The 20,781-nt window shown below is 42.8% G+C and overlaps 2 protein-coding genes across 9 annotated transcripts in view; one reads left to right on the top strand and one right to left on the bottom strand.

The window, feature by feature from the left end:
* The window catches only part of ECHDC1 (ethylmalonyl-CoA decarboxylase 1), a 41,253-nt gene extending 36,293 nt beyond the window's left edge, over window positions 1-4,960 (top strand). For both annotated transcript variants that reach the window (XM_065631694.1, XM_065631693.1), the window contains one exon: window positions 1,491-4,960. In XM_065631694.1, the coding sequence (XP_065487766.1) occupies window positions 1,491-1,877 (387 nt within the window). In that variant the 3' untranslated portion in view covers window positions 1,878-4,960. The remainder of the gene's footprint in view (window positions 1-1,490) is intronic.
* A 1,941-nt stretch (window positions 4,961-6,901) lies between these two features.
* Window positions 6,902-17,432, bottom strand: RNF146 (ring finger protein 146). 7 transcript variants are annotated; one of them, XM_065632712.1, is made up of 5 exons: window positions 17,319-17,432; window positions 13,556-13,670; window positions 13,397-13,475; window positions 11,710-11,866; window positions 6,902-8,660 (listed from the first exon to the last, which is right to left on the bottom strand). In XM_065632712.1, the coding sequence occupies exon 5, from the start codon at window positions 8,657-8,659 to the stop codon at window positions 7,601-7,603; it is 1,059 nt and encodes a 352-aa protein (XP_065488784.1). In that variant the 5' UTR covers window position 8,660; window positions 11,710-11,866; window positions 13,397-13,475; window positions 13,556-13,670; window positions 17,319-17,432; the 3' UTR covers window positions 6,902-7,600. The 7 variants fall into 7 exon arrangements, with proteins under 7 accessions (XP_065488784.1, XP_065488786.1, XP_065488785.1 ...); XM_065632714.1 differs by having other exon boundaries at window positions 13,397-13,462; XM_065632713.1 differs by lacking the exon at window positions 17,319-17,432 and adding an exon at window positions 16,308-16,644.
* Between the last annotated feature and the right edge of the window lie 3,349 nt (window positions 17,433-20,781).

The raw sequence follows: 20,781 nt of genomic DNA, 5'->3' as shown, positions 1-20,781 counted from the left end.
AGAGACCTGAGCTCCCTAGGATTTGCTGGGTTTGGGGAGCACATGCTGATGTTAGCTAAAAGCCTTTCCTCCCCTGCAATACTCTGCTCTCTTCCTTTTGTCACACAATCTTCCTCCACTATCTCTACAAAAAGGCTTTCATGCAATCTGGCGTGTCAGCTGTTGCCTTTGTTCATTGTGTTGGGTCTGGGATAAAGCATAAGCTCTTCAGCCCTGGTGCTTTGCAGCATGTCATGAATGCTGATGGGGCTCTGGTTAAGAAGAAAGTAATCAAGCAAACTTACAATTAACAATAACTGAGCAGATTTGGGAACACCGAGTTCCTAGAAGTACTTGCATTTTTAAACGTTTTCTTTTTCTTTCCTCTTTAAGCTGTTCACCTCAGTATCGTCATTATGGAAAACTGCATTGTTAAGAAACAGACTTGTGTGTAGATCTTAATATTACATGAGTTATCTTCAGAAAGCCAATTAGTGGTTGAAGCAAAAGCGAATCTACTTCACAAGTATAGTTTACATCCCCTGTCTTATAAGCAGCAGCAAGCAGCCACACTGCAGAACATCATCTTAAGAAAGAGCAAGCACTGTTTTGCTTCTACACATCTTTTCTATATATTTCTAGAGGCTTTTTCCACTAACCAAATGTGTGTCAGTGTGAACACTGTGTGGAGACAGTAAATCGACTGCAGCAGAGCTCCTCCAAGGAGACAGCTTAATAGGCCCTAGGGTGAGTTCTTAAATAAGGGAGGTGACAGACTGTAGAAAAGAAGCGAACGTGTGAAATCTTTGAAAAGAGGAATGTGACTCTGTCTTCTGGAAGGGAGCAATTCTATTACTCACTGTAAAGCATAAATAGAAAGAAATTCTATTACAGGTTGTGAGCCATAAGCAGAGCATCCATCGTGACTTTTCTTCCTGTAGTGAACGGTTAGAAAATCAAACTCAGATGGACCCTCTAAAGTGGGGTGGGGATGGGGAAGGGGGGAAGAAACTGCTATAATCAAGCACCAGGGTGCTGACAGAAGCTCTCCAGCACATCTCAGTATTAAGACCACGATCCAGCCTCTTGAGAAATAAGTTTTGTTCATTAGTTTACTTGGTTTTTACCCCAAACCCTGTTGTTTCAGGCGTGAATTAGCAAAGCAGTGTTGGCACTGTGAATAAGTGTAATGTGCACTCCGTCTTTGCAATTCTGTTTTTGAACAGTTTTTAGAACTGACTTCTGGCTACAGGTATCAGTGTGGGCACTAAGCATCTTTATTTGTGGCAGCCAACGCATCTCATTTTGAGAAGGGCCAAAAAGCTGCAGTTTAAGGCAGTAGGCGATGTAAAAACTAAGATACTCCAGCTGTGGCTGTAACCAGGACGCTGTCGAGTTGTATCAGCCTTTGGAAGCAGAGGGGAGGAAAAAACAGAAAATTGAGTGCAAACAAGCTGAACACAGAAGTCGATGCCTGGATTGACCTCTGCGTGTTTGTTCTTCATTGACAGGTTGATGACGCCGGGGAGCGAAATTCGGTTTGTCCACAAGCACATGGGTCTGGTGCCGGGCTGGGGAGGAGCTGCCCGGCTGGTGCGGATTGTCGGCAGCGGGGCTGCCCTCCGGCTGCTGAGCGGGGCTGCCAGGGTGGACCCCCAAAGAGCTTTGTGCCTTGGGCTCTCAGAGGAGACCTTGTCCTCTTCAGATGGAACCAGAGCGTTGGAAGAAGCCCGAATTTGGCTGAGTCAGTACACCGAGGGTCCAGTGAGCGTGATTCGGGCTGTGAAAAAGGTGGTGACAGCGGGAAGAGAGCTCCCACTGGAAGCTGCCCTAAGGACAGAGAAGGACATTTTTGGAACTGTATGGGGTGGACCTGCCAATTTGCAGGCATTGGTTAGAAGACCAAAACATAACTGACAGTCAATGCATAAGAAATGTTCTTGACCTTTTTGCAAACAAAGCTTTCACTAAAGCAGGCATTAAACTGAATCATTTAAGGACTTGTTCATTTAAACTGGCATTAACATTCCTGTCGTTCACATTTGGTGTGCAACCACAGAGAAATACCCAGAAGATCCTTTACTGTCCTAATCACCCACTGAATGGAGATTAGTGAAATTAGTATGTAAAGGTAAATACTGTGCTGAGAATAGAACTATAATTCTTTTGGAATGAGGTTGAAGATTATTTTCTTTGGAGTTAATTTTGTTTTTCTAACTGGTATGAAAATGAATTGCTTGAAAGATACGAGTTTTATTTATTTGCAGAACAGGTGCATCTAAAGCTGCAAAATATGAGTTCCCCAACATGAGACCAGTGTCTTTAAGCAGCTTTGAAGGGATGATAACTGGTGAGATGACGTTTTTTATTTTTTCATCTTCAGTCAGTTCTTTGTATAATTGTTGAGAAAGTATCCAAGGATACTTCAGTTTTAATAATGATTTTTTACAGAAGCTCTAACTCTCTGAGGAGCCTATTTATAGCCCTCGTTCACTGACACTAATTCAGGTCTTTAAATGCATTTAGGTGTCTTCTGACTGCTCAAGGAACCAACTACGTACATATGCATTTGCACATTCCCATAGCCTGAACCTGTGCTGCTGAGCATGTGCAGAGCTGCTGACCTGATTCTTTACATAGAATCTAGTTGAAATCTTGGAAGGCCATGATGCATCGTGTCTGCAGATGGGATGTTCTTGACTGACTGGGTGGTCTGAGTACTTCAGCATTCCAGGAAGACTTGTGTGTGGATCTGTCTATGTTGTCTTCTGAGTATTTTTACTGGTAGGGCATATTTGGGCTGACCAGAATCATACAATAGTTTGAGCTGGAAGGGACCTTCAAAGATCATGAAGTTCAACCCCCAACTGGAAGATTTGGAACTCGGTCTCCCCTTTATGCCAGTGACTGTGCAAGTAATTAGGTGAGTGGGGAGGGTCTTCCCTTTAGAAATTATAAACTGACACTGAGTCCCTTCTTTGGCAGATGATTCTTAAAATGAAACATCTGTGAGAGCAAAACCAAGCATGCGTATCCATGACTGATAATTTCCTGTATTGTTGGTTTGGATGCACTTGTCTCTAAATCTAGCACGGGGTGTGATCTGAGCCCAGGACCCAAGTACTCCAGGGGAGGATGTTAAGGAGGAAACTTTGGGCCATGTGCCACTGACATCCATTCTCGCTCTGACCAGGCATAACTAACTTCTAGATACATGAAACAAGCTCCCTTAGGAAAAGAAGGAAATTCCTTGGATGGAAATCCATGTTCTGATTTCTACAGTATGGCAAGATTCCTGAGTTTCAGACAGTGAAGTAACTGTACATATGTTTGGGGATCTTGGGACAGATCAATGATAGGATTTAGACCTGGATTGGCTGTCAAGATTCTACAGCTTTCAAGCAGATGTTCTGCTCTGCTGGGGATCTTTTACTATGTGGCTTTCACAATGGGGAGTGTGTACAGCCTGAAGCAACCAAAAGAAATGCTGAAAAAAGGGATGTGTTTTGAGCTGGCACCTCAGGAAGGCCCTGGCCCTGTTGATCCTGCCTGTTCGCCTTCACACCTGAAGCTGCTGCTGGAGGAAGATTTCAAATCTCTTTTTTCCCAAAAATAAAGTTCAATTTTTACTTTCAGGTTAGAGAAGAGACAGGAGGAGGAACACGGAGAGTGAGCGGTGTTCTGGTTTGCTCCGCTTTCCCCTCTTTGCCCCTTTTTATCCGATAGCTCAGTTGTTAGTCCCTTGTGCAGCTGGATTCTTTCCCCTGCTCTAAAGGACTTCAAACCCAGGACTTCTGAAGTGCGGATGTTGTAATACAGTCAGGCAGTATTTGACTGTTTATTAATGAAGCTGTTCTGCTTTTCATGAAGTTCCTCAAGACTTAGGAGGGATTCCAGGCTGCCAACATCACTGAACCTTCGCAGTTCATACTCCTGTCTGTACTTACCCAACGTTTTGAAGAAAAAGCACACCACGTTGTCGTGAGTCAGAAAAACTGTGGTAAAGGGCAACTGGTTATGTCTTTGCTACTAAGAAGAATAAATTGGCCCTTACTAATACTGTCATAATGTTTTTAAAATGGATGTGAAAATTGCTTGGAACCCGAGCAAGACCCTTAAATCATGGTGTTTGGGTTTTTTTTTTACTTTTCAAGTGCCATGCTGGAAGGCTTATTAGTGTATTCTGTACACCGGGTGATATGAATTTTAAAGGGAGGAAATTGTACCAGAAAAGCAGAATCTGTTTTACTTGAATGTTTTGAACTAGACCTGTGCTGCCAGCAAGTGAAACTCAGTATGTACACCTATTGGGGACCTCTTCCTACTTTGATTTGTAGACAATGAGCTTACTTCTCATTCCAGCAAATGCATTTTCTCAGCCATCCTCTCAAATTTGTCTCAAAGGCCAAAGTTTGCTTCTAAGAACAGGACAAATAATTAACTAGTACTAAGACACTTTCAGAAAAGGTTGCACAAACTCACTTTGTCCTCTGGTCTGTTGGAATCACAAATATACCAAACATGGCTACAGGAGATTCTGAAGGTAATTATAGGTGTTTGTTTCGATTAAGGATTTTGTGAGCAGCCTAATACCATATTCTCTGGTTTCTTTTCTGTTTCAAAGTCAAGTATAGCCCTTCACATGAAAAGCAGCCTAACTAAATTACCATGAGTGCCAGTATGAGAGCTCCACACTGAGATGAACTGGAATCCCATTCTACCAATTTCAAACTTCTATGGTTTATTTCACAGAATACTTATCATCTTAAAGCAACAACCAGCAGCTGATAAGCACTTATATTTTCTTTACAGTTATTAAGGACTACAAGCTTCATCTGGTTTTGTTCCCCTTCAGAAATGGCCTAAAAACAAACAAGCACTAAATGCACAAAATAAATTAGAAAGCTCAAAATTGATACTCCCAGTCTCCAAATTAAATGGAGCGCTAGCTTTTTTATTTCCTAGGGGCTAGTTTGCCAGCTCCCTCCTCAGCAAACTACGTTTCCTATTGCATTATGAAATGCTTGTCTTGTTCCCTTGCTTCTGTGTACTGGGACAGCCCAAGTGCTTAATGGGAGTGTGGATTCTGCACCAAGTGTTTAAAGGTTGGATAGGGGAGACCACTTTTAGCAATATAGATAATTTACATTTGTTGCTGATGCAAATTTACTTACCAAATGGGTAACCTAGGTAAGCTAGGTGTTCTTGCTGAATGCTTGGTTCACTATGTGGTTTTTTTTTTTTTTTAACCATAGTATAGGATTTTTGTATCTGTGGTTATCTGTTCTCCTGGAATTGAAGAGATGCAGCAGATTTTATAGTATTTTAATTTCCTTTTTCCTTTCCATTCTGCTCCACTGTGCATTTCTGTAGCTATGCTGTACAAGTTGAAAATCACTTAATGTATGGAGTTACAGAAAACCACATAATGCAGTGTGGCTGTGGCTTAGCTAAAATTGACAGAGAACATATCGCCTACTGAAGGTAATGGTTTAAATGCAAGATGGGAAGTACCTGTTACTTTTTCCTAGCTTGATCTGGGGAGTACATTTGCCGCTGGACAGGCAATTAAGCTTTCACCAGCCTTACTTTAACTAATTTTAGTACTTCAGAGCTGCCAGTCAGCCAGCAGGAGCCAAAAGCAGCATCACGGGTGTTTGGCTGAACAGTGGTCTGCCTCTCTACTTTGGTCACAAGCCCCCAGAATAATCACTGACAAAATTATTTGTAGACTGTTTGGGCTGAAGACCCTGAAATTAAGTATACAGCGAGTCAAGTTCTTGTATTTTGCTTCTTGCTTTCTTCAACAGTATGTAGTAAAATGTGTGCACACAGCAGAAGTGTACTTACTGAAGATTTTTGAGGCACAAAGTCAGACTTTGATTAGAGCCACTGTGTACTAATGCAAAACAGAGAAAGAAGACAGCTGGCAACTAACAAACAGAAGAAACATTCCGTCCTCTTTCCTTCTGAAGTCCATGTTACTGGCTTTTTTCCTGACAGAACTGGAAGGTGATTGTAAAAATCTGTGATCAAGAGCATCCATTCCTAGCTGAGAAAGAAGGAAATAGTCCATCTGAGTCTCCTTTCCATTTTCCTCACCTGTGGGCAGAGGAAACAAACTGGAGACTGGCACATCTTTGCCCAAGATTAGACACGTCAGCCATCATTACAGGCTAGAGAAGATTCTAAAAGTCTAAATCTACCATTTTAAAAAAATCAGCCCTTTTAATTCCCTTCAAATGATCGTTTGCCTACAGCAACTTCTGTCTGAAAATGTGTAGTACCTAAGTATCAGCTACTGTCTCTATTCAGAGATAGAGGTACTAAGAATTGGAGTTCAATTAGCTTTAAAGACAGAGTCCAGAATCAACTCAGTTTGAAAAAAATGTAAAACAACTGCCATAGAAAAGACAAAGTATGCTTTTCAAGATTTGGCTTCTAACATTCTCTAATACACAGAAATCAGTTTTTAGCAATCTAGGAGATGCATTTCTAATTCAAACACAAAACTGCCTTTTCTGTGCTGCCACTGGTTTGGCTATAATGAACAGATAAACAGCAACATAGTCCTTAACACCCCTGTTCTTTTTATAGTTTGATAACTTACACACTTTAATTTCAACATTTCTGCTGTTAAAAATAAAGCTGTGTGTGATACTTCTGCCTGTCGTAACAGTGAAACAAGTTGATCAGCCCTTCAGGATGATGAGTGTTAAGCGTGCAACTCATGATTTCTCAGTAGAAAGACAAGACTCCTACAGTGTTTTGTTTGAGAGACAGTCAGGGATGCAAGAGCTTCAAGATACCACTCAGAGCCAGTCCTCCTTTTTTGGCAAACAAGGAAGCTGTTTTACGATAGTTTTCTTTAAGGTTCCTCCAGTGAAGCTCAATTAAACTGGAGACATATCCATGATTGTTACTGATAAAATGTAGTTTTATTAAATTATAAATTCCGTAACAAAAACAAGACAGATCAAGAAAGACCTCAAAAACAAAACTACAAGGTCTAGATGGCAAAGCCAGTGAAAATGCCATGAAGAGTGTATAGGTAAGAATTTGCAACAAAAGTTAACAGCATTTTTACATTTCCATTGAAGGAAGGTAAATGATTGCTCTTGTCTAGTAAAAACACATTTTAACTCCAAACTCACATCTATTTTCTCACATTAAATAAAGCATCCTGCTCACACCCAACATCTTGCCTGCTCCCACATTGCTTTAGTGTTCTTTTCATACATCAATCCATGCAGAAAGTAGTAAGACACTTAATCCAACAGTCAGATAATGAAGACAATTCAAGTTGTACAGTAGATATACATTGGCCAAAAAGGGATTGAGTATCTCCAAGGGGAAAATGCTACAAAATAAACACAAGACATTTTCAAGAAAACTGGGTATTGCTAAGCAGCTTTCAAACCATTAACAAGACAACCCAGTTCCCTACAGTTAGAGTCTTCCAGCTGAGACACATTAAGAGACTTAAGTTAAACGGTCCAGATCCTTTTCTCCCCTTCACCCCGCCCTCCCACCAAACATACCACTAGGTTTGAGTGTGGTGCCAATGTGGACAGAAAAATTACAAATACAGAACTGAGGTTTCAATCGCATGGCTCTAATTTTAAACTTCAGTGACTGTGCACTGTCCGTCTGGCCTTCTAGACCTTGCACTTGTGTTTACCACCCCACCACCTCCCACTGGTCTCTCCGCTCCCAACTGGCTTGCGTTTGCGTTCAAGTGTCTCTGCTGGACGGACGACGGGTGTTGCTGAAGGTGGGCAGACACGTCCTCGCTGTCACTGCTGGCATCCGATTCGGTCTCCTCAACAGAGGTGTCAGGGGCTGGCACCCGACCAGAAGATGATGATTCGTGGTCTTCTTCTCCCTCTCCCCTGTGACTCCTTTCAGCCATACTGTCTCCACTTATTTGTAAGTGGGCAAAAGAGTTCTCTAGGGAGTTGCTTGCATCAGGTGACGGTGTTGAAGGACTCATCAGCTGACCATCTAGGGAGGGCAGGGGCCTAGCAGAAAGGGATGCCAGAGGCTGCACGGCTGCAGCCCCCAGAGCTGGTGTGCTGTCTGCACCATCAGCAGAGCTCTCTCTTGCCAGGTTGACAGTGTTAGCATCACAGTCCAACCTCAGCCCAGCCACCCCCTTCTTTGGTATGTCTATTATGTCTCGTTTTATTTTTCTGCGGCGTCCGTGCTCATTTCTCCTATACTGAACCATATTTTCAAGATCTGCTACATATAAAAACCCAGCGATTAGCATTTCAGTGCTCTTTTTACCCTTGGAAAAGGCATCTTCCAGCTCCCTGCTGGTACGTTCATCATACTGCCACCAACCATTTCTACCTTCATAGTACCAAGCATATTCTCCATTGCCTCTGCTTGCTGCTTTGAGTTCTTCTGGTGACAATAAGGTTGGCTTGTCAAGAAAATCCTCTGGAATCTCCTGCCGGCAGAGTGCACATCGTTTCCCAAGCCAAGAAGCTCCCTTCACACACAGATAGCAGAAAACGTGTTTACAAGGAAGACTTACTGGGTGGACACATGTTTGCAGACAGATAGCACATTCAGGGACTGTCAGAGAAGGTGCTGCATTAGCACATGACTCATTTGTCTTCCTGTTTGTGGGAAGCATGTTGATCGAATGATCTATTTCACCACAGCCAGCCATCCTGCAGAAGATCAAAGATAGATTTAAATCAGTTTATTGTGTCAACCTAAACTGGCACCTTACATGACCTTTGACCTCAACATAAAACAGAATCATAGAATCATTTTGGTTGGAAGACACTCTCAAGATCATCTAGTCTAACCATAACATCACATCACGCATCCACAACAGCATCCACAGAATGAGCTGTTTACCTTAAATTAAGGTAAGGTATCACTTATGAAGCTTAACTCAAAGAAACCGACAGGTTAACATTCTGTGTCCTGAGCTGACAGACTAAATTGAGCACTGGGAGAATTTCTTTTGCTGATCACCAATGTTCAGCTATTTCATTTTCAGCACATTATCATGCCAAGTTAGAAAACAAATTTTGGAATTTCTTCTGTTCTTTCTCTGAAGTAGTGTTGATTAATGAACCTCCAGCCAGCCAGTTACTTTACAGCCTCCTCAGGAAATTTAAAGCAGCTACAATTCTTTCCTCAAGAGGTGATCTAGCTGCAAACACTGAACTTAAAAAAAAAAATCTCTCTGCACAGTACTGGTGATCATCTGTTTGATTAAGGGATTGCCTGAACAGTACCTCAGACTAAGCTCCCACAGTGGGAAATATGCCTGGGCAGCAGCACCCGGCTCAAGTGTTCCCCCACTCTGATTCTTAGTCCCCATGTACCACAGGACATGACCTCTCAAACTGAGCTCAGAACAACTAGTGGGCTGCAGAAAGAACCAGATCTGAAAAATGATTTCACTGAGTGCATCTCAAAAGGAATAGCTGCAGTCTAGTAGAAGCAGCAGTATAACCCAGAAGACACATAACCATGATTTGATTGGTTTGTGAAGTCATTGCCTCTACCTTCCCTGGCCATATCCTATTTATGTCATTAAAGATGATTTTTGTAACCACCTGTAGGAAGGCAGGGAATGCAAAACTGTGTCACTTTGGCATTGTGTAGGATTTCAGCAGCTGAAAAAATTCTAGCCTAAATATGCAAATGCCTTCTCAACTATATTTTTGCCATGGCAATCTTTCACAGTCTGTTTCATGGTAATTTTCCTTTTATGCTCTTATTTATTAGCAATCAAACCCAAACACCAGATATCAAATGAGGGAGAAGAACAGGCTTTGGGGGATGAGGCCTAAAATGGTGCCTTTTTTCATTTAAGTCCCCAAGGAACTTTGAGGCATAGAGCTGATATATTCAGCCACACAGCTTTTCGGTGAACTAGTCTTTGTTGTACAAGCAGCTAGGAATAGTTAATACAAAATCATCACAGACACAGGGGCCGAAAACCTCCTTTCGAGCACATGTAGTCCAGCCTCATGCTCCACATAGCACTACCACCAATACCAGATCAGATCAGCCATGGCTTTGTCTAGCTGAGTTTTTTTGAAACCTGCAAGGATGGCGATACCACAGCCTCCCTGGACAACCTATTCTAGTGTTATACATGGTTCTAGCAAAACGTGTTACCTGAAGAGAAAATACCTAGTGTTACGGTGAAAGCCTCTACTGCTCTGAACATCTTGTGAATATAAGCTGGGATTAAAAAAAAAAAAAAGATTTATGCTTCAGTATTTATCTCTACAATAATGTATTAAGTGCTATTTACTTAAAATGTACTTCTGTATGCTGTCTGTTCCCTTCTATCACTATAATTTCCTTTTGAAAGACCAATGCCTCTTTAATCCTTTTTTTATCAAATCATTCTTTTAAAAGCTCTACAGATCAAATATTTTTCCTGAAGTAGCACATAATTGTATTCACCTATGTTTCAGTTTCATATCTGAATTTCCTTCTCTGAGATTAAAGACAAATCTGCATACTAGTTCTTAAATCAGCATGCCAAATACAGACACAACATTACCTACCACCTGGTAACTGTCTTTTTTACTGTACAGTACACATTTATCTGCGAAATCCATGCTAACCATGTTGTGAAAAAGTTCTTTTCTGGGAGCCTCACACTTTTGAGGTTATATTTTGCAACAGATTTTTTACACCAAAACTAGGGTTTTATAACAAAAAACTTTTTAGAAAAAGGAGGGAAGAAAAGCTATTGAAATTTCAGAACACCCATGAATACAACCCAACCAGTATCTCACAACAGAAGACCTGAAAGAAAAATCCATGTATTGATGAATTTGCGTTAACCATGGCTGAGGTAAAGGATCTGAATTTTCAAGTGCTCCCATAATGAGATACTACTGTGCAAAAAGGCACAGCAGCAGAGATTTGTACTTCCATGCTACAATTTTGCAAAAGGCCGCTTCTACCTGAATACACTTGATGAGGTTATCCTTTTCAGAAAATATTAACATCACCTGTGACTTCTCTGCAAGTAGTGTATGATAATTGAGATTTTGGAGACTGTTGGGATTAAAAATACAATGGATTTTGGAAAAAACCAACCAAACAAAAAACCCCTAACGTATTAGTAAACTAAAAGCAGAGTGAAAGTTCTCACCTGTTCACTGAAAGCACAAACACACTAACATTTGAACTGTGCTCAATAGGTCATCCATTAGAGGTTTCTTTAATTACTTACTAGATCAAGACAATAATGCAGGATATTAAAAGAAATGAGCGAATGCCTTATCTTGAAATTCCCATGTGATTTTTAGTGACTCAGAGGAAAATGTTCTGTGTAAAATGAATACAGCTGGAGGAATAAACCCTTATCTCTAAGCAAGCACTACCCAGCAACATAAAACTCTTAAAAGATAAGTACAACTGCAGTTGCATGTGCTCGGAATGCAGGACCATTATGCACTTGAAGATTCATATCAACTAAAATGATGCTGTCTCACTTTTTGTTTTTTTAAAGGAAGACTACCTCCATAAATACACAAAGCATGGGAGAGGTGACATATATAAACTAAATTAAAAGACCCCAGGCCTTCTAGGACTCTACTGGAAGAAAAAGTAAAATCCCATAAAACCACCTCAAAACTGACTAATTTTTTAAACTCCCGGTAAAATTCTAACTGCCACTAAGCAGTCTGTCAAGGAGTTAACACACATAAGTTCATGAACAAAACAACAGCTTACTTTTTCTGAATAACTTTTACTGAAGCATGCCACAAGACTAAAATGTCCTCTCTTCAGATGTCTCCAGCTAGGATGGCAGGTCCTCTTTTCCAAGGCTGGCTCATTCCTTACTTGTCCTGCCCAATGGTACACTACAGTGTTTCAGCTTCTCTGCAAACTAATGGAAAGCAAATAATAATCATCATTACAATGTTGTACAGAGGTATGTGCAAGCAAAATACAACGCCATGGTCCTGTTACAGAAAATAAAATACTATCCTTTCATTTACCCGATGCAGGCTTCAGTTTTATTTTTTATCTTTTTCTGAAGTATTATAAAAGACAATTATCTTTAACTATAATAAGTTAATGGCTCGTTTCGATAAAGTGACCATGTACACAAAAGCAGAAACAAGAAGGAAGTTAGGTGCACCCCTAACACATGAGTCCTTATATTCTGAGAGTTTAAAAACTCATAATGGCTGCATGGCTAAAGCCGTATAAAACTATCCATATCATATCTTTCCAAAGGACTGCCTAGGCTTGTCTCTTCCCAGGGACCAGTATCAGATGCTTGAGAAGAAAACAGTGCATGCAAACAGCTGATTTCTCCGAGGTCCTCTCCATATTTCAAGCAGTCTGTTGCTCAGAGCCTTGCATCCTTGTCCTCTTTGTCAGAGATCACATGCATTCATTTCATGAACAAACTTCAGAACCCTTCAGCACCTTTTCCTTTATAAATCTACATATGCATGGCCTCATAGTAGCTTATAAACCAACTCAATGACCTAGATTTGATACTTAAGAAGGTAAACAAAAAAAGGATTAATTAGGACCTTCATTTATTTCTTTATGAAGTACTGAAGGGCTCCAAGGCTCATTCATGGAATGCATGCATGCGATCTCTAAAAAGGAGGACAAGGACGCAACTCAGCCTCTACACCTCTGAGGTAATATACCCCTCTTCAGGCTAGCAGGTCATGTCAGTCACAATACATTTTGCTTATGTCACCAACCAGAATCTGATCTAATTCATTTCACAAATACATAGTAATCACTGGAAACCATTAAGTGTCTAAAAAATACCTAAATACAGAAAGTAAGTAGGAATCTGAGAAGTCTGAGAGGGCAGAGGGACCATCAAGATTTCACTGTCGCATTCTCGCACCCTAAACAGGAAGGACTTGACCTAAAAGAGCCACCCTTGGTTACAGAAGGTATTTGGGAATCTTCTGTAAAAAGACTGATGAGCTGTAGAGTTATATCTTCCTTCTGGCCTGTAGCTTTCAAGATGACTCTTCAGCATTTTCATCCACAATTTGAAGTTGCTGCCAAATGTTACATATAGCAATGATTTGAAGCAGACCTGAGAATGTCACGTTTTAGATCTCAACTTGCTCAAGGAAAGAATAATTTCAGAATAAATACAGTGTAGATCAGACATGTACAGAGTCAAGCAAAGTCAAGGACTGATAAGTCCCTGAGACATCATGGAGTATTTAGTATTACAGTGTTCTGTGGTATAGTCCATCAAGTGATTGAACATTTATCATTAATGACATAAGAGTGAAATGTTCAGATGACTTCAGCATAAGACACATTACCCTAATATGTTGTTTTCTTTATAGCTGAGCTCCATGTAGCATTCTGTGCAGCTATTTTTAGACCTCCTACGGAAAAATGCAAAAATTAACAAGCTTATCCACACCTTTTTGAAAGGCAGGAGGTTCTCCCCTCATTGTTCTAGCAGCTTCCCCTTTCTTCACACATCGATCTGAAACGAAGAGCTGCAATTGCATTAAACTTTTGGTTCTCCTAATCCACCCAGACAAGATATTGTGTTTGCAATGATCAAAGAGACACTTGCCACAAGCTTGATGCTGTGGGTGTGGTGTTCAGTCCTTCATAGTAGGAGTTGGCTTTCTGTTACTTCTGTAGGTATCACTGGCAGCCTTTTATCTACTGCCTCTTGCAATCCACTACTAGAGGTAGCATATGATAAAACCAAATGGGAAAAAAAGGTTGGGTCAGTTCTGGCAGATTTCTTAGGACATAAAAATGCATACACATATTCAAGGAATGTAATTATACCTAGAAGAATCCAATTAGGGCATAATTATAGGATTATGGTAAGGCAACTTTCTAATTGCTGTATAGCTCTTAAAAAGAACTAGTTTACAAACTGACTTCAGGTAACCTCTACATTTCATGACATTGTTATTTATTTAATAAGCCAGTCTTGAAAATTTTACTAAATGGGATAAAAGAGACTTGTGGTTACACACACACGCTCTTTCCTGGATGATGACTCCTCCTTTGAAGTCAAGTGGGTAAGAGCCATGTTCTATACATAGCGATTAATTTTCTACACTAGAAAAGCATGTAGTATGAGGAGTAATGCTATCCGCAGCAATCTGCAAGTACCCCTTCCTTGTGCACACTCACCAAATCCATGCATCCTATCACACACTGATTTTGAAACTTTCATTCAAGATGCAACGGATGAAGCACACTCCCACTGATCACGAACAAGAATTTGAAGTGGGCAACATCCCCTCCCAAACTCAGGCTCAGACAACATTTAACTGCTCTCTTCGTCCCCTTGACACTCTGAGGATGCTTGCTGGGAGAAGTCACATCCGCTTCTTCCAAGCAACTTCAGGATTTTGAAGATGGTGGACTCCCTATCAGATCCATCTCTCAAAATGACTTTGGGGTCTCCTTAAGAAAAACGTCAGACTTTTAACTAGACCAAGATGGAATGAAACCATTTGCTGGCAGTTCAGTCAACTGTGCCCATTGGATTCCCAGTAAACTATCAGACCCAATGCATTTTTTCCACTTTTGTATTTCTTTGGAAAAAACAGCAACAATTAAAAAAAAATCCCAGAAACATATATATTTAAGAAGCCAGCTCCTAAATGTCAATGAAGTGTTGCCTACAGTCTTAAGAAATTTTCTCTGTAAGTAAAAGCTTAGCTTTTTAAAAACAAATGAGCACAAACCATTGGTAAATTAAACTAACACCAGCTTCTAACCAAACCAGCTGAAGCCTATTATTGGAGTCCTACCTCAAATGACAGATAATCTCACAAATTATTCAACTCTGTACAGATTACTCTAAAATAGTTATCACAAATTCATCACTTTCCCCCTCCCATAGGTTGAAAACTCAGCAGCTACAGCATTACTTCAAGAGAGTAAATGCTCTTCTGTAATTAAATATTTTGATTTTCCCATCCAGATCCCTAACTCATACCTCAATTATTGAGGGGGTAGTAGGGGAAAAAGAACCCCAGAATTCTGCCCTTCCCTACAAGTCACTATGAGCCACACACTGGGGGAAGAAAAAAGGAAGGTGGCCGTTTTTTTTTTAAAATACAAAAAAAAATCACTGTCCTCTCTGAAGGTCTGCTACTGTCAATATAGTATCATCTCAACGTACTGAGCCTGTCAGGTATTTTTAAAGCAGTCCCTGGGCATTGGATAGTGCAACAGATAACTAACTTAACTGTTTCCTGTCCTTACCTACTTTTCTGTATCTGTTTCTTAAATTTAGAATTATCTTCAGGAATTGCTGATTGTGATGAGGCTTCAAGTTGACTGTCATTCCTTATCCTTTGCTATTACACGTTAATAAAAAACAACCCTTGTATGTACATTTGGAACCGAATCACAGAAGAATAGTCAAGTGCAGAACAGTCAATCATTTTGGTATTAAACTGCTACATATTTATTCAAAATTAGGTTCTTCTCCTATGCTACAATTGGAGCACTTAATTTGAATTTTGAGCATATATCCTATTTCAATGTATTTAACACAGCAAAATGATAGTTTCTCACTCAAATGATATTGTGTGGAAAACAAAGCAGGAACTGATTCATCTGAAGTTATCGATGCTTCAGAAAGAGAAAGTAAGCACAGGAATATATCTACATATATATAGACTTGATTAACATGCACAGGAGAGAAAAAAAATCAGTTTCAACAAAAAGACTCCCACCACCAATTCCATGAGTCCACTGTTCAATAGCCTTTAAAAATACTGCAGTTCCAGCTCTCTAAATAAATGATAATTCAATTACATCTAAATTGATGCAGTATATTTTGAAGGAAACAAGAACAGAACTTTTTCTTTCACTCAGTACAGATTCTGCATTATAGCAATTTAAACAATTGGTACTTTGATTCACTTGGAAAGAAACCACAGTATTAACCACACAAGACTATAAAGCAAGTTCTTGCAAACAATCAATATAGAAGATTTACTCAAAATGACCAAATCAATATGCAGATTTCACTGTGTTTTCAAAACTATTACAAACTGTAATTTTTGGTAGTGCATTTTTGGAGATGCTTTAGGGACTATTTTTAAGGAGCCCACTGTCCAGAGGCAGCAAGCTAACAAAGTAGCAGGACTGTATTTTTAGTATTACAAATCTGACAAAATCAAAATGTTTTAAAGCTCTGCTCCCTACTCTTCCTTCTAATTGTTCAATGTATACTGGCACACTGCACCACCAGTAACAAAACCTACAGTACTTCTAGTTCATATCACAGAAAAGTTACACTAAGATTTAAATCCCCACACTTTTAACGATTACACCATTCTTATTACCTTCTCTGTATCAAAAACTCGTATTTACTAAATACTTTGTATTAATTTTCCAGTGGTGGCAGCACATATTGCACCAAAAGCCGGACCTATTTTCACATCCCATTTTCCCGTTCTGAAGGGGGACGCGATCCGAACACTTGAGCCGAAATCACCCAGTACGAAAACACAAAAGCGCTTCCATCAAAAACACCGGTTACTTTCCACACGCTTTGTACTCTGCTGCTATGCCTGCGCGACTCCCGCTCCGGGTTCACAGAGCTCCTTACGGCAACCAAAGCAAACCAGCTCCAGCAGTGACATTTTGAAAGGCGAGTGGCAACACGCAGAATTATTTAAAGCGCTGCACATCGGTCTAAGAATTAAAGCGCTGCGCTCGCTGGGCCGGGGGATTCTGCCACGCGTGACGCCGCGGCCGCTAATGCTCCTGACCTATTTTACTACCGAACGACGCGAAACCTGGAAACCGGGGCCCCGACCCGGCACGGGGCGCGCACGTCACCCGGCACAGGCGGCGGGACGCCGCCTCCCTCAGCGGCAGCAGGCGGGCCCGGCAGAGGGCACCGGGCCTACGGGAAGCACCGGCAGGCTCCGGCGGGGCGCGGGCTGAGCGGCGCCGGGCCCGGCTCTGGCGGGGCGGGGAGCGGCCGCCCCGGCGGGGCAGCGGGGGCGGCCCCGGCACCCGTCACGTGACGCCGCGGGCGGGGCGGGGGTGGGTGATGCCCCCCCACCCCGCCGCCCAAAACAATAACGGGCACGGCTGCCGCCCCTGCGCGCGGCCGGCCTGCGCCGCGCCGCTCGCCGCCCTTTTGTTTTGGGTGCCCACCCGCGCGGCGGGGCCGCGGCACCAGACCCAGCCCGCCCGCCCGCTCCCCGCCGCGGGGAGCACCGGCCGCGGCGGAAGAGGGGCCCTGCTGGAGCGACCATTGGTGGCGGACGCTTCTTCCTCCTCGTCCTCCTCCTTCCCCCCACGCCCCCACCTCCCGCGGCGGCGCCGCGGACGCGGCCACTCACCCGCCGGGCCGGCCGGCTCAGCCCGCCGCCCTCACCCGCCGCCTCCTCCGGCCCCGCCGCCGGGACAGCGGGACGCGCCGACGTCACGCGCGGGATGAGGCGGTGGGGGGGCGAACGCGCCACTGTGACGCCACGGAGGGGGCGGGGCAGCGGGAGGGGGCGGGGTGAGCGCGCCGCGGGGGAGGGCCGCGTGCGAGTGACGCCACTGCGTGACGCCGCCTGTGCCCGGACCTGTCTGTCCCCGTCTCCGCGGCGGGGCCTGCACCTTCTGCGGCCCCGCGGCTCCCGGGCCAGCGGGGAGCGGGCGGTGCCCGGGGGCCGCGGCCACTTTGGGCGGCCCGCGGTGGGGCCCGCGAGGTGCGCGGGAGCGCCGGGAGGGCCTCGCCACACGGCTGGGCGCGTCGGAAGGTGGAGGCGCCCGGCCCGGCCTGGTCTGGTCTGGCATGTCTTCCCTTCCCGGGGCCTCTACCCCGATAGGAGCCTCCTCAGAAAGCAAAGGTCTGCAAGTGCAGCAGGCTGCCCAGGGAAGTGGTGGAGTCGCCATCCCTGGAGGTATTTAAAAAGCATTTAGACGAGGTTCTTAGGGACATGGTTTGGCGCTAGAGTTTGGTTATGGTTGGACTCGATTGTGAGGGTCTCTTCCAACCAAAACCATTTGAAGATTCTAAGTGCTGGCGGCCTCGGTGTGTGTATTTCCTGGAGCATTCTGCCCAGAAAGTAAATAGGCGTACTGCCTTGGGGTTCATTGCTCAAGTGTGACGACATCAGTGACGCAGGCTGGTGACAGCACTGGGGTAGAATGAACCAGCACAGCTCTATCATGCTTCATTAACGTAAAGGCAGATTGCAGTTGCACCTGTCGCCACTGCTGAGGCCAGCAGGAAGGTTCAGCAGGAGGTGTGTGAGGTTGTTGGGCTTTCCAGGAGCATGTTCTGCAGCTTGTTTGCCTGGAAATTTAAATGGCTTGGCAGTTGGGCAAAGTTGGGCACTGCTCCAGCTTAACTAGGCCAGTGACTTGTGCCACTGTGCACTGCCCAGCCACATTTGAGTGGCTGGTGGACATCTGCCTGCTTTGGTGGGCTCCCACAGGTGGAGATGGGCGTGGGCATGACCCAGGTGTAAGTGCAGGGGGCCAGAGCGTCCCAAAGGGGTGCATGGAGGAGGATTGTGTTGCCTGCTGTTGTCAGAAACAATTGAAAAGTCTGCTGCATTGATTCTTGAATAAACTGGGGTAGGAAACAATAATCCACACAACATTTAAGCTGGAATGATATTCATTTAGATGGGGGATGAGGGGCTGTGTCCAGGTACTCATTGCACTTCAATGGAAACCTAAATGTTTCAACATGACTAAACATGTAAACTGTCCAGCCAAGGGCTTGATAATCTTAGAGGTACTGTTGGTTGCCCCTTTTTATATTTTAACACTCAGAAATCACAAGTAGCAGAGAACATAAAAGATCTAAATAAAAGAATACTAAATTCTAAAATGCATTTGGTTAAACCACTGAGTTTTTCTAGAAGAGTCTACCCATAATTATTAATAGCACTGTTTTGACAAATGTGACATGGTTGCATGCAAGGACAAGCACCTACATGGCAACCGATGTTGCTATTTAAAGAGGTTCGTGTGAAACTGAATCAAAGAATAGAGAAAAGGAAAGGTCCCTTACTGGCAGTGTGTGTTCAGCAACAATGGGCTTAGTCCTTTTCTGAACAAGACCTTGATCCTGTGGAAACTATTGAGGCCAGGTTCCTGTCGGTTTTGGTTAGAATCTGACCTAAAAAGGGAGAAGAGACCTGGAGTCTTAAGGAATCTAAAGAGCTCAATCAAAGCTACTCTCAGTGTGTGTGACTTCGTAAGAGAAGCAGCACCTTGGAAAACTTGGTAAAAAAGGAGTCCATGGCTGTGTTTGGATAGATTTGTGACTGTTCACTGCAGCTGCAAGTTGACTAAGAAAATGCACTAGTGAATGCAAGATTTTATTTTATACTCCATGAGCTATGGAGCAAGCATGGCAGTTAAAAGGAATATCAGGTAGTGCCAGAGTTATTATATTAACCAAAGAATTAAATGCATTACACCTTACTGGACTAAAGAAATAGGAGCAAAAAGGTATATAGTTGAATAATTAGAATAAGGGGATCGGAAGTGATCTATCTGCTTAAGTTCTAATAAGATTATACCTTCTAAAATGCCAGTCAGAATGGATCTTTGCATATTTTTTTGTGTTTCTGGTTTTGGCATGAACACATCCCATCTATTCCAGTGATGGCTTCCTTTACACGTATTAGTTTATACCAATAGAAACCATCTCAATTATCTTTTCTACCTCTGCTTGCTTCACAGCTCTGTTTTCTCCTTTTTTTCTCCTTGTTTGTTTTTACTGTTGTCTACAATGTTGTCAATCTGGGATTTATGTCTGATGCTTTCCACTAAATTATTAATTAATACAGTGGATTGGAAAGTAAAGATTCACCAGACTAATCCTTAAAAGACGCCACTTCCCCTGTGACGTGTCTGCATTCCCACCATTAATATTTTGCTGATGCTTTGACAATATTAATCCATATTTCGGTGTTTCTATTTATAGAGCATTTTTTTTCTTCTTCTTCAAATGTATGTGATACTATATAAACCTTTGCGGGTATACTGATGTCTTATATTCACCAACAGCTCAATCTGTGCTGCACTTGGCGCAGTTAAAGAGAGAGGGGAGAAAACCAGTTTCCTTCTGCACTGGTTTTGAGTCAGTTTATATCAAAGCAGTTTGGGGAGTCAGTGTGGAGACCCTCAGAATCGCTGCAAGTTACTCTGCAGTAAAGGAGTGGGTGGGCTTGTGGTGTCCTGCCCCCACTTTCCACACTCCTGCACTTTCAACAAACCCTCTGTACCAAACACAGAATGTGTAAAGTCAGCAATGTGCCCCTCAAGTGGAAGTGTACCCTTGGCTCTTCTGTGCTGACAGCCAGAGGAGGGGCTGAGGGCTGAGCTCCAAAGTGTAAATGTATTGTATAAATGTATTAAACACACATGTTGATTTTGTTTCAGTGACACATTTGTGGCATGAATGTCTGTTGCTTATCGCTTGCTGCCTTCCTTTCCTCTAAGCTGTTGTAGAACATGAGTTCCCCACCTTACTTTACCATTTTCATTAAAGGGATAAGTTTTTTACCATAATTGAAGACTAAGATACACAAATTTTCTTGATTTTTTTTTTTTTTTTTTAAATGGTGTATATAGTTCTTACAGTCCATGACACAAGATTGTCCCTTGTGCTACAAGTGTTTTAAGCACACTAACAGCGCAGCGTGGCCCAGCAGCCAGCTGGGCTGGCCAGGGATGGCTCTGGCAGCGTGCAGCCAACGTCATGCTGCCTCCTCATGCTCTGGCCCTGGCAGCTGGCAGTCCTGGCTCTCAGCTGTAAGAGCAGTGCCCAAAACGGTATCACTGAGACAAAAT

The sequence above is a fragment of the Caloenas nicobarica genome, chromosome 3 (genome assembly GCF_036013445.1).
Source record: "Caloenas nicobarica isolate bCalNic1 chromosome 3, bCalNic1.hap1, whole genome shotgun sequence".
NCBI lineage: Eukaryota > Metazoa > Chordata > Aves > Columbiformes > Columbidae > Caloenas > Caloenas nicobarica.
This window is presented reverse-complemented; position numbering and strand designations above follow the sequence as displayed.